At 37.4% G+C, this 12,141-nt stretch overlaps 1 protein-coding gene across 1 annotated transcript in view; it reads left to right on the top strand.

Moving 5' to 3' along the window:
- LOC150082032 (uncharacterized) overlaps window positions 1-12,141 on the top strand; it is a 97,289-nt gene that overhangs the window by 74,647 nt on the left and 10,501 nt on the right. The window contains exon 5 of the mRNA XM_090379926.1: window positions 1,727-1,906. Coding sequence (XP_090236052.1) covers window positions 1,727-1,906 — 180 coding nt within the window. The remainder of the gene's footprint in view (window positions 1-1,726; window positions 1,907-12,141) is intronic.

Raw genomic sequence — 12,141 nt, 5'->3', positions numbered from 1 at the left:
TTTTATTTTTTTTTTATGAAAACCCCAAACACGAGAGGTATTGGAACCTATAGTACTTAGTACTGTGCTTGGGTTGGAGATTGAGAAGATGAAAGAAGATATTTGTTGACATTAGACTTGAACTTCTGTAGACCGTAATTTTCAGGAAATACGTGTGAAAGAAGGTTGTTCTAGAAAACGGCAGTTGAAAACGAGGAAGATAAAAAGTTGGTTCTGTGAGTTTGAAGTTGGACAGTAAATGGATGTTGGCTGGTGGCAGCATGTGTTCGGACTGTGAGAGAGCAGGAATTATAGAAGCCAATTCAGAAGAACAGTGCCCATGGAAGTATCTGTAGAAAAGGCATGCAGCAGAAACAGTACGTCTATGAGATAGTGGAGAGACTCTGTTAGAGACGAGTCATTAATTAACCTAACTGCCCTCTTCTGAATGGAATCGAGAAGCATGAGAGAGGTTTTGGGGGCACCACCCCAGATGTGGGAACAATATTCCATGGGGGCGGATTTGTACAGAGTGAACAGCTGTTTGGAAAAAAAGTAACGTCGAGAGCGAAAGAGAAAACCAAGTTTTTTAGATGCAGAGGAAGCAATATTTGTAATGTCCTTGTGCCAAGAGATATTAGAAGTCAGGGTAATCCCCAAAAGAGATATATCATTTTGCCTAGAAATCCAAGTGTCACCAAAGATAAGCATAGAAGCAGAAGAATCCTTTTTCCGAGATATAAGACAAGACTGAGTTTTAGAAGGATTGAAATCAACTAAGTTTTTTTCCCCACTGGAGAATTACCTGGAGATCGGCATTTAAGAAATTGGTAGCACATATTTGAGAAGTTGAAGCTGATTGAGCAGGACAAGGTTTCTCAAAATGGAAAGTGGAATGCAATGTGCTATCATCGGCAAAACTATGGATAGGATTTCCAGTCAAAGGAAGAAGGTCATTAATATATGCCAGAGGAAAAGAGTGGGGGAAAGAATTGAACCTTGGGGTACACCAGCATTAGGGGAGAAATTAGAAGACAGAGAGCCATCTACCATCACCCTCAATGAGTGATCAGAGAGAAAACTGGATAACCAATTACAAAAAAACAGTTTTAATTGGTTATCCAGTTTGCTCTCAGTTATTATAGTCATTTGGCTCCTTGTTAAAAATTTAACTTCTGAAATAAGCTTATGTCCTCTCCACTTCCCTGCAGAATTCCTCATGTGTGAATGTAGATGAATATGAACTAAATAGTACTTTAAGTACTGACGCACTATGGCTTGAGTAGTTACTAAAAACACAAAGAACAAGAAATGTATGATAAATGTGCTGCACTTTACTATATGATAAATATCAAGTTAGGCATTTTATGTTGGGTTTAACAAAAATTATATCAGCGCAACACTTTTCAGCAAAAAAGTACTGTATTCTATTGTACGTGTATGTAGAGTGTATATAAGTTAGGTGTAAAATATCCTTATATGTGTTACTTTCAAAAGTAACTTTTTTTGTTGTTGAATTTAGCAGAAGTTTGTAAGTTTAAGGTTTGTGGTGTCAAATTCTTACTGTACATTGGAAATTTTGCATTTATTTAGGCTAGAATTGTAAATGTTAAATCAGGTCTTTAGTAATGCATATTTAGTAACCTATTAAGATTCTTGGATGAAATTCACCAGAACTTTGAAGTTCTGAAAGTATTTCAATCTAATTTTTAGAAAAATTAAACATTTTCAATTTTTTTCTATGTAGAAAAGGAAGCAGTTCGTAAGGCTGAAGAAGAACGAGAACTTGAAAGACAGAGGAAACTAAAGAAAGCGGAAAAAGAAAAGCGCAAAGCAGAATTGAGGGCACAAAGGGAAGAAAAATTGCACCAGGAAAAACTAAAACTTGAAAACAAGGAAGTTCATTCAAAAAAAAGAAAAACGTCAGGTGATAGCTCTAGTCAGTTATTAGCATTAGCAAGGGCACATGATACTAGAAAGCATCAGCCAAAAAAAAAAAAAAAAAACACACACACACATACACCTCATTTTACTCATCCACCCACTCCAAATGTTTGTCTAGTTCTGCCTTGAATCTGTTTAAGCTATCAACTTCTACAACGACAGATGGAAGTTTATTCCAGCAATCAACTACCTGCTGGCTAAAGGCAACCTTCTGCACATCTATCCTACAAATGTCTTTCCTCAATTTGAATTTATGCCCTCTCAGGCGATTATTCTGAGCAAGAAGAAAAATCCCATCAGCATTGAGCATGCTCAAACCATTCAAAGCTTTATACACCTTAATCAGATCACCTCACAGGTGCTTAGTCTCCAGACACTGTAATTTTCAAAACTTAAGCCTTTCTTCATAAGAGCAACCCTTTGTTCCATTCACTAATCTTGTTGCCCTTCTCTGTACTCGTTCCAACAGCTCTACATCCTTCTTAAAATGAGGCCTCCAGACCTGTATGGAGGTCACTTATTCATTGAGGAGAGGTCTCGTTGAAGAAAAATGGGTTTTTCATTAACGGCATGAAAGGCTAATTCTGATGCTGCTGAATGAGAAGCACGAACTGAGAATGCGTGCTGTTTAACATGAAAATTCAGAGGAAACGGCATTATACCCTTGGTAAGACAAGTCAATCACCACAAGAAATGTTGTATAACAGGTCATTTATTTGTGTTGTGAAAGAGGAAAGAACGGCAACTGTTCAGTATAGTGTGTAATTTCTATATTGTAAGTGGTAGATGACTTTCATCAACTGGTGAAATACCACCACTTTGCTTATTGGAGGCTTGAAGTGGTGAAACCCGTGTTTAGTCTCTAGAGCAAAGTTTCCGGCATCCCCCCCCCCCATACTTCTCCTTCAACCCATGCATGGTACTAAGTACTATAGGTTTCGATACCTTTCGTGTTCGGGGTTTCCATAAAAAAAAAAAAAAATATTGGTCTGGCCACAATCTTAAATTTGCTATCTTTAAAGAATACGTTAAGCTGTTTGTGCTACTGTTCAACATATGGGACAGAAATAAAGTATTTTTTTTTTGATGCTCTGTTGTTAGTTGGTGTAGTTTTTTGTATCTTATCCTTAGCTTGTACCCTAATTCAGTTTATAGTAGGAAAGGGGTAACCCCTGTTTAAGAATCTGCTGGTTAATATCTGTATTTCCTGAGTCTAAAGCAGATTCTGTTGTTGAATGTTTATAGGCATTGAGAAATTAAAGATAATAACTTCGTGTAGTTGAACGAATGATAGCTGTTATAATGCAGAAGCATACCGCTGTTTGTTGGTTTACGATAGATGTTAAATTGGATTTTGTTCCAGTCCCAAAGTAAGCATGCAATTTAGAAAGTTTAATGACTTAGTATCCATATTTCACCTTTCCAATGTAAAATTGAGTCTCGGATGAATATTATTAAACGAATGTAAAATGTCGTGGCTAGTGCTACTATCAGTAATAACAAGAATATCGCTCCCAAGTATGTGATAGATCATTGAGAGATAGACCTGTGATATTAAGCCGCTTAACCCATTGGCAAACCAAAAATTTGTTTGTATACTTTGTCTCAAAATGTGATATAGCTGGCTTCAACTCAGTGTAATTAAGTGAAAAATTTCTTTAATAGGAGCTTCATATAATTAATTGGTATAGTTATTATTTAACATATCCCAAAGAATATATAATGTGTATTCACATTAGGTATTCGTTTACATTGGTATATAACAAAGTAACATCCAGTGAGAATACGTTATCATTATCAACAAGTCTACAGTCCATAAGGTTATTAAATAATATATCAGTTTTTTTTAACCCAAATTGTATCACCTGCTTAAATTTCTATAATGCTCTCTGAATAATAATACTGTATACATATGTGGCTAAGGAGGAAAATGCAGAGTTTCTGTAAGAAACAGTGGGCCAAAGGAAAACCAGTCTTGTGCAATTTTACCTGACCAAAAAGTGCAGGAATATTGTATGTTCTGGATTTCAATTCCTTTAAATGAGACATAGTAATGTAGTCATTGTTTCGATACATTTTTAGTGTTTTATTCTACTGATTGACCAAATTGGTAAAAAGTGCCAAGTCTACTTCAAGATAAGTGGAGGTATCTGATATAATTGATAAAAATAGATAGAAAAAATAAAGACAGAGAGTGGTAATCAATGGACACTGCTCATCGTGGACTAATGTTATTAGTGGAGTCCCTCAGGGCTCAGTGTTGGGTCCATTATTGTTTTCTGTATTTATAAATGATATTGATGATGGTATATCAAGCTTAATGTCCAAGTTTGCAGACGATACAAAGGTTGGCAGGGTTGTCAAGGACACTACTGACACTATGCTGCTGCAACAGGATCTGGAAAGGTTGAGCAGATGGGCTGAGAGGTGGCAAATGAAGTTTAACATTGACAAATGTAAAGTACTACACATGGGAAACAGCAACCCCAGAGCAATGTATCAACTCTGTGGTACTACACTGACAGTGGTAGAGAATGAAAGGGACTTGGGGGTGGTTGTGCAGGCAGATATGAAGTTCTCTGAGCAGTGCAGATGGGCTGCAAGAGTAGCTCATGGTGTCTTATCAATGATATACAGGAATTTTTCCAGCAGGGATAAGGAAGTGATTATTCCCTTGTATAAGGCAATGGTCAGGCCACACCTAGAGTACTGTATATAGGTCTGGAGGCCTCATTTCAAGAAGGATGTAGAGCTGCTGGAACGAGTACAGAGAAGGGCAACAAGATTAATGAATGGAACAAAGGGGTGCTCTTACGAAGAAAGGCTTAAGTTTTGCAAATTACAGTGTCTGGAGACTAGGCACCAGCGATGTGATCTGATAGAGGTGTATAAAGCCTTGAATGGTTTGAGCATGCTCAATGCTGATGGGATTCTTCCTCTAGCTCAGAATAATCACCTGGGAGGGCATAAATTCAAATTGAGAAAAGACAGATGTAGGATAGACGTGCGGAAATTTGCCTTTAGCCAGCGGGTGGTTGGTTGGTGGAACAGACTTCCATCCCTTGTAGTGGAGGTTGATAGCCTAAATAAGTTTAAGGCTCAGCTGGACAGGTATTTGGAACGAACAGAGGGGTGAAGTGGAAATGGGTTTTTTTTTTTTGGCTGATGCTGCATAAGCTTGCTTTCTTGCATCAAATGCCTCTACTAATGCTAATGCTAATTGAATCTAACTTATTTATATAATCAGTTTTATCGAGTATTACAACTGTATCTCCTTTCTCTGCTCTCTGAATAATAACGTCTTTATTTTCCAGAAGTTCACAAAGCTGAACTTCCATGTCTATTCAACTTATCTTGAAGTAGACCCGCACTTTCTACCAATTTGATCAATCAGTACAATAAAATGTTAGCGTTAGCGTTAGTAGAGGCATGTGATGCAAGAAAGCAAGCTTATGCAGCATCAGACAAAAAAAAAAAAAAAAAAATGCTTCCATTTGTTCCAAATGCCTGTCCAGCTCAGCCTTAAATTTATTTAGGCTATTAGCTTCTACAACAAAAGATGGAAGCCTGTTGACCAATCAACTACTCCCTGGCTAAAGGCAAATTTCTGCATGTCTATTCTACAACTATCTTTCGCCGGGTGGGTAAAGTGCCTGCATGGCAACCCAAAGGTCGCTGGTTCGAATCCTGCCTCGGGCTTGGATCAGAATAAATGCAAAAACTTTGGGAGGTGCATTATGGCCACAGAAGCCAATGTGCCAACAACTAAAAAACAACTATCTTTCCTCAATTTGAAACTGTGCTCCCTCAGGTTCATAGTCTGAGCAAGAGGAAGAATCCCATCAGCATTCAGCTTGCTCAACCCATTCAAGGCCTTATACACCTCAATCAGATCACCTTGCAGGTGCCTACTCTCCAGGTGCTGCAGTTTGCAGAACTTAAGCCTTTCTTGGTAAGAGCACCCCTTTGTTCCCCTCACCAATCTTGTTGTCCTTCTTTGTACTCATTCTAGCAATTCTACATCCTTCCTAAAATGAAGTCTCCAGACCTGTACACAGTACTCTAGGTGTGGCCTGACTATTGCCTTGTATAACAGGGTAATCACCTCACTGTCCGCGCATTATAGCCTTAGTAGCTAATGCGCCAATAAAACAAAAACCCAAAAACCCAAACCTCACTGTCCCTGCAAGCAAAATTCCTATATATCATTGACAAGATGCCATGACCTGCTCTGTCAGCCCATCTGCACTGCTCAGCGAACTTCATATTTAACTGCACAATTACTCCCAGGTCCTTTTTACTTTCCACTTCCCCGAGTGGAGTGTAGTACCACACAGTTGGTATGTTTCTCTTTGGTTATCACTACCCATATGCAGTACTTTGCATTTGTCAATGTTAAACTTCAGTTGCCACTTCTCAGTCCATTTTCCCAACTTATCTAGATCCAGTTGAAGTAGCATACTGTCGTTAACAACCCTGCCAATCTTTGTATCATCTGCAAACTTGGACACTAAACCTGATATACCTTCATCAATATCATTGATAAATATACAAATATTAAATTATAGGTGAAAACCTCATACCTTTGTGTAGGACTGTTAATCTCTCACCACTCAATTGCGAGTGATTATAATATGAACTTTTACCCCCTCTGTATTGTCATAAATGAATCAAGTTAAAATAACTATTAATTAAAATAAGCATGTATCCAACTCTCATATCACGTCAAGGGAATCGGAAAGACGGCGGCCACCAACCTCCAAAAACCAACCAACACCACAAGCCATCATGAGAATTAAAAAAACAGTTGTTGCGAAATTCTAAAAATGACGAAACTAATAAATTAAGTTTTTAAGAGACCACCTTATTTGGTTTGTTACTGTGTTCGCAAGAAGTACAAAAGTGATTCGCGAATGATATCCCTCCCCTGTTTTATATCAAATTAATGACACCTGACACAAGATTATTTATATAAACCAATGCATGAATTGCTATTCATGCATGCGTAAGAGTCCACAAGTCCGAAATATAAGGTCGACATATATTAATAGAATTAACATTTAATCTCATTTCTAATGTTTTGGCAATTAATAATTTAAAATATTCACGCTGTTTATTAAGAACCTTGGATTCTTTTAAAAGAAACACATGTCCATCAGTGATTGCATGAAACGCAAGCTCTGATGTACCTGTCCTACCTGCTCAAACTGATACCAAATGCTGCTGTATCCTTACCGAAAGTAAATTTTGGGTCAAGCCAATATAAGTAAAAATGCATCCACCACAAGAAATATTGTAAACAATATTGTGAGCTTCCATGGTAGACTATATTTTGATGGCCACTTTAAAATCCCTTAAGGCTAGGACTAATGCGATACCAACTCTTTTCGGACAAGTCAAACTTCATAAAATAGAATATCCTATTAGACCTATTGTTTGTTACAGGAACACAGCTTTTGAATCGCTTGCGGCGTATCTTCACAGCATTATTAAATCTTTGCATTTAACATTAAAGTTTAGTCTAAAGAATTCAGAGATGTTGTTCAACCAATTAAAAGAAAAAACACTAAATGGAGATGACGAATTATTCTCTTTAGATGTTTCCTTGTACACCAACGTACATGTAGAATATGCCCTTGACATAACATGGGACCTTATCAATGATCAGACAGACAATCTGTTTAAACATGTCAAATTTACCCAGAAATGAAATATTTTATTTGATTAAATTTCTTGTACAAACCAATTATATTAATTTCCAAGATAAAATTTAAAGGCAGATATTCAGGTTACCAATGGAACTTAGCCTGAGTGGATTGGTAGCTGAAATTTATCTAAATAAGATCGAGCAGGTATACTTAACACCACATATCCCTAATATAACATTCTATGGCAACATCTTAATAATTACCAATAAATATATAGTACAGAAGGTCCTGGATACATTTAATATAACATTCATGCTTGATTTAAGTTCACTCTATAAATGGAAATCCCACATCACAAATCTATAAATTTTACTTTAACCAGAATTAATGAAAACATATTTTTAAAATTTATAGGAAGTCAACGAATACGGAAAAGGTTTTGCACCATTCTTTTTTTTTTTTTTTTTTTTTTTTTGAGAACCCCAAACACGAGAGGTATTATAACCTATAGTACTTAGTACCGTGCTTGGGTTGGAGGTTGAGAAGACGAAAGAAGATATTTGTTGATATTGGACTTGAAATATGATAGTGATAAATTTTTTTGCCATTCAGAAACATTTTTTTCAATTTTTCTTCTATGAAAATTCAACTCTTTTACTGTAACAGTAACAGTTGCTAAGAGAATTTTGATGCGAGAAAGTACTAAAAACACTAAAATATCGAATGAGAGAGTGTGGAAATTTCACTTATATGTGGTAGTCACTGATTCAAATCGTCAATATTAAATTCTAGAAAATGTTTTTTTTTTTTATGTAAACCCCAAACATGAGAGGTATTAGAACCTATAGTACTTAGTACTGTGCATGGGTTGGAGGTTGAGAAGACGAAAGAAGATATTTGTTGACATTGGACTTGAACTTCTGTTGACTGTAATTTTCAGGAAATACGTATGAAGGAAAGTTGTTCCAGAAAACACAGTTGAATGAATAAATGAGGAAGATGAAAAGTTGGTTCTGTGAGTTTGAAGTTGGACAGTAAATGGATGTTGTTCGTGTTCGTACTGTTTTGAAAGAGAGAGCGGGAATTATAGAAGCCAAATCAGAAGAACAGTGCCCATGGAAGTATCTCTACATGAGGCATGCAGCAGAAACAGTACGTCTATGAGACTGCGAGTGGAGAGACTCTGTTAGAGATGAATCATTACTTAACCTAACTACCCTCATCTGAATGGAATCAAGAAGTCTGACAGAGGTGTTGGGGGTACCACCCCAGATGTGGGAACAATATTCCATGGCAGGGCGGATTTGCGATTTATACAGAGTGAGCAGCTGTTTGAAAGAAAAGTAACGCCGAGAGCAAAAGAGAAAACCAAGTTTTTTAGATGCAGACGAAGCAATATTTGTAATGTGCTTGTGCCAAGAGAGATTACAAGTCAGGGTAATCCCCAAAAGAGATATATCATTTTGCCTAGAAATCAGTGTCACCAAAGATAAGCATAGGAGCAGAAGAATCCTTTTTGCGAGATATAAGACAAGACTGAGTTTTAGTAGGATTGAAATCAACTAAGTTGTTTTTTCCCCACTGGAGAATTACCTGGAGATCGGCATTTAAGAAATTGGTAGCACATATTCGAGAAGTTGAAGCTGATTGAGCAGGGCAAAGTTTCTCAAAATGGAAAGTGGAATGCAATGTGCTATCATTGGCAAAACTATGGATAGGATTTCCAGTCAATGGAAGAAGGTCATTGATATACAAGAGGAAAAGAGCGGGGAAAAGAACTGAACCTTGGGGGACACTGGCATTAGTGGAGAAGTTAGAAGACAGAGAGCCATCTACCATCACCCTCAGTGAGCGATCAGAGAGAAAACTGGATAACCAATTACTAAAAACAGTTGGCAAACCATAAGATGGAAGCTTGTTTAGAAGACCTTTATGCCAAACACGATCAAAAGCCTTTGAGATGTCAAGAGCAACTACTTGTGTTTCACCGAACCTTTCCATTGAATTAGTCCATAAATGGGTAACATAAGCCAGAATATCACCAGTGGATCGACACTGATGGAATCCATACTGGCGATCGTTGATCAGATGGAACGTTTCTAGGTAGTTTAAGAGTTGGCGGTTAATTGATTTCTCCATTACTTTAGAAAGAGTAGAAGTAATTGCAATGGTACGATAATTGGATGGGAGGGATTTGTCACCCTTTTTAGGAACTGGCTGGATATGAGCAAATTTCCAAGCAGAAGGAAAAACACCTTTGGAATAAGAAAGTGAAAAAAGGCGGCAAAGAATAGGAGTAAGTTCAGGAACACAGGTTTTGAGAACAAGTGGAGAAATACCATCAGGACCTGGAGCTTTCTTAGCATCAAGATTCATCAAAATCCTTCTGATATCCTTTTGACGGAAGACCACAGGAGGCATTGAATGGAGCGTGTTAGGAATGGTGGGAGGTGTTTTTACCAAGATCATTAATACATGAGCTCGAAGAAAAATGGGATGCTAGCAGGTCAGCTTTATCCTTGGCTGAAGTGACAACAGAACCATCTGGTTTGGACAGAGGTGGGAGCAGAGATGTGCAAAAGTTGCGGCCAATAGCTTTGGCAAGAGACCAGAATGCTCGGCTACCATTAGGGCAAGAAGCAAGTTTTCTACTCTTAGCCTGTTCAAACTCTAGTTTGGACTGATTAATAACTGCTTTACAATTGTTGCGAGCTTTGGTGTAGGCAGAAAATGAAACTGAAGAATTAGAAACAAGCCAATTACGATATGCAACGTTCTTCTCTTGGACAGCCTTAGCACATTTATTGGAAACCAAGGTTTAGATAAAGGACGAGATTTTAAAGTGGAGTGTGGGATAAAGGATTCCATTCCTGCAAGAATAATTTCACTGACACGATCTGAGCAAACGTTGACATCAGAAGTTTTGAAACAGTAATCAGACCAAGGAAAAGAAGAAAAGAAGTCTCGCAGGTCATCCCATTTTGCATTCTTGTAATGCCAAACAATACGAGGTTCGGAATAGCCATGAGATAAAGGTTCCATTGGAGAAGAGACAATCACCAAGTTGTGATCTGAAGTGCCTAAAGGACCTCTCACTTCAACCTTGTACTTAGAAGGGTTGCTTGTGAGAAAAAGATCAAGCGTATTGGCTGTATGATTAGGATTGTCCGGTATTCTTGTAGGTAAATGAACAATCTGTGCTAGGTCATTAGTAATTGCAAAAGCCTCAGCATCTCGACCTGCTGGGTCGGTGTGACTAGAAAATGGAAGCCAGCTGGAGTTGTGAACGTTAAAATCACCAAGGAAAATTACCTCACTGTTAGGAAAGTTGGACTGGAGAAAGTCAAGTTGCAAAGAGAGGAAGTCAAAGAGCTCCAAGTGATTAGTGGAGTTGGGAGAATGGTAGAGACAACAGATGAATTTTACACAATGAGGTAGAGAGATTTTAAGCCAGAGAAGATCAAAGAGAGGAGATTCCAAATTGCCAAGTCTTTGGCAGGGAATATCAGAACGGACATATGCACAAGTACCACCTTTGAGGCGAAAGGAATCATACAGCAAATAATTTGGACATCTGAGATGAGCAGTAGTTGAATCAACTGATAACTGAGATTCAGTCAGAAAAAGTACATGGGGTTTGGAAGACTGCAAGTGGAAATGGACATCGTTCAGATTAGAACGATGGGGTTTGGAAGACTGCAAGTGGAAATGGACATCGTTCAGATTAGAACATTCGAACTACCACCCTTTTACATATAAAAGGAGCATTATTTTTAACTAGTTTCATAATGCATATAGATACAGCTCTACTCAAGAATCCTTATTGGATGAGCTCGTGGAACTGACAAAGATTTTTAAATAGAGGTTATTCATTAGGTACCATTATGCAGATTAGTCAACAGGTGAAATATAAATTAGAGACGGGTACAGCAAATGACAGGGCAGATTACAAACATTTTATTAAAGTTCCGTATATACATATTTATTAACATATTTAAGAACACTGAATTTAAGATTGTTCCACAACCCACGAGTAAGCTCCATGCTCTCTTAAAATATAGGGCATATGTAGTTCCTACCATGGAAGCTCACAATGTGTATAATATTTCTTGTGGTGGATGCAATTCTACTTATATTGGCTCGACCCAAAATTTACTTTCGGTAAGGATACAGCAGCATTTGGCATCAGTTAGAGCAGGTAGGATGGGTGCATCTGAGCTTGTGTTTCATGCAATCACTGATGGACATGTGTTTCTTTTTAATGAACCCAAGGTTCTTAATAAACAGCATGAATATTTTAAATTATTAATTGCCGAAACATTAGAAATGAAATTAAATGTTAATTCTATTAATATATGCAGACCTTATAATATTTCAGACTCGTAGACTCGTGGACTCTTACGCGCATGCATGAATAGCAATTCATACATTGGTTTATATAAATCTCGTTTCAGGTGTCGTTAATTTGATATAAAACAGGGGGATATCATTTGTGAATCACTTTTGTACTTCTTGTGAACACGGTAACAAACCAAATAAGGTGGTCTCTTAAAAGAAGTTAATAACTATT

This window comes from Mastigoproctus giganteus, chromosome 8, assembly GCF_048544385.1.
Source record: "Mastigoproctus giganteus isolate SK-2022 chromosome 8, ASM4854438v1, whole genome shotgun sequence".
NCBI lineage: Eukaryota > Metazoa > Arthropoda > Arachnida > Uropygi > Thelyphonidae > Mastigoproctus > Mastigoproctus giganteus.
This window is presented reverse-complemented; position numbering and strand designations above follow the sequence as displayed.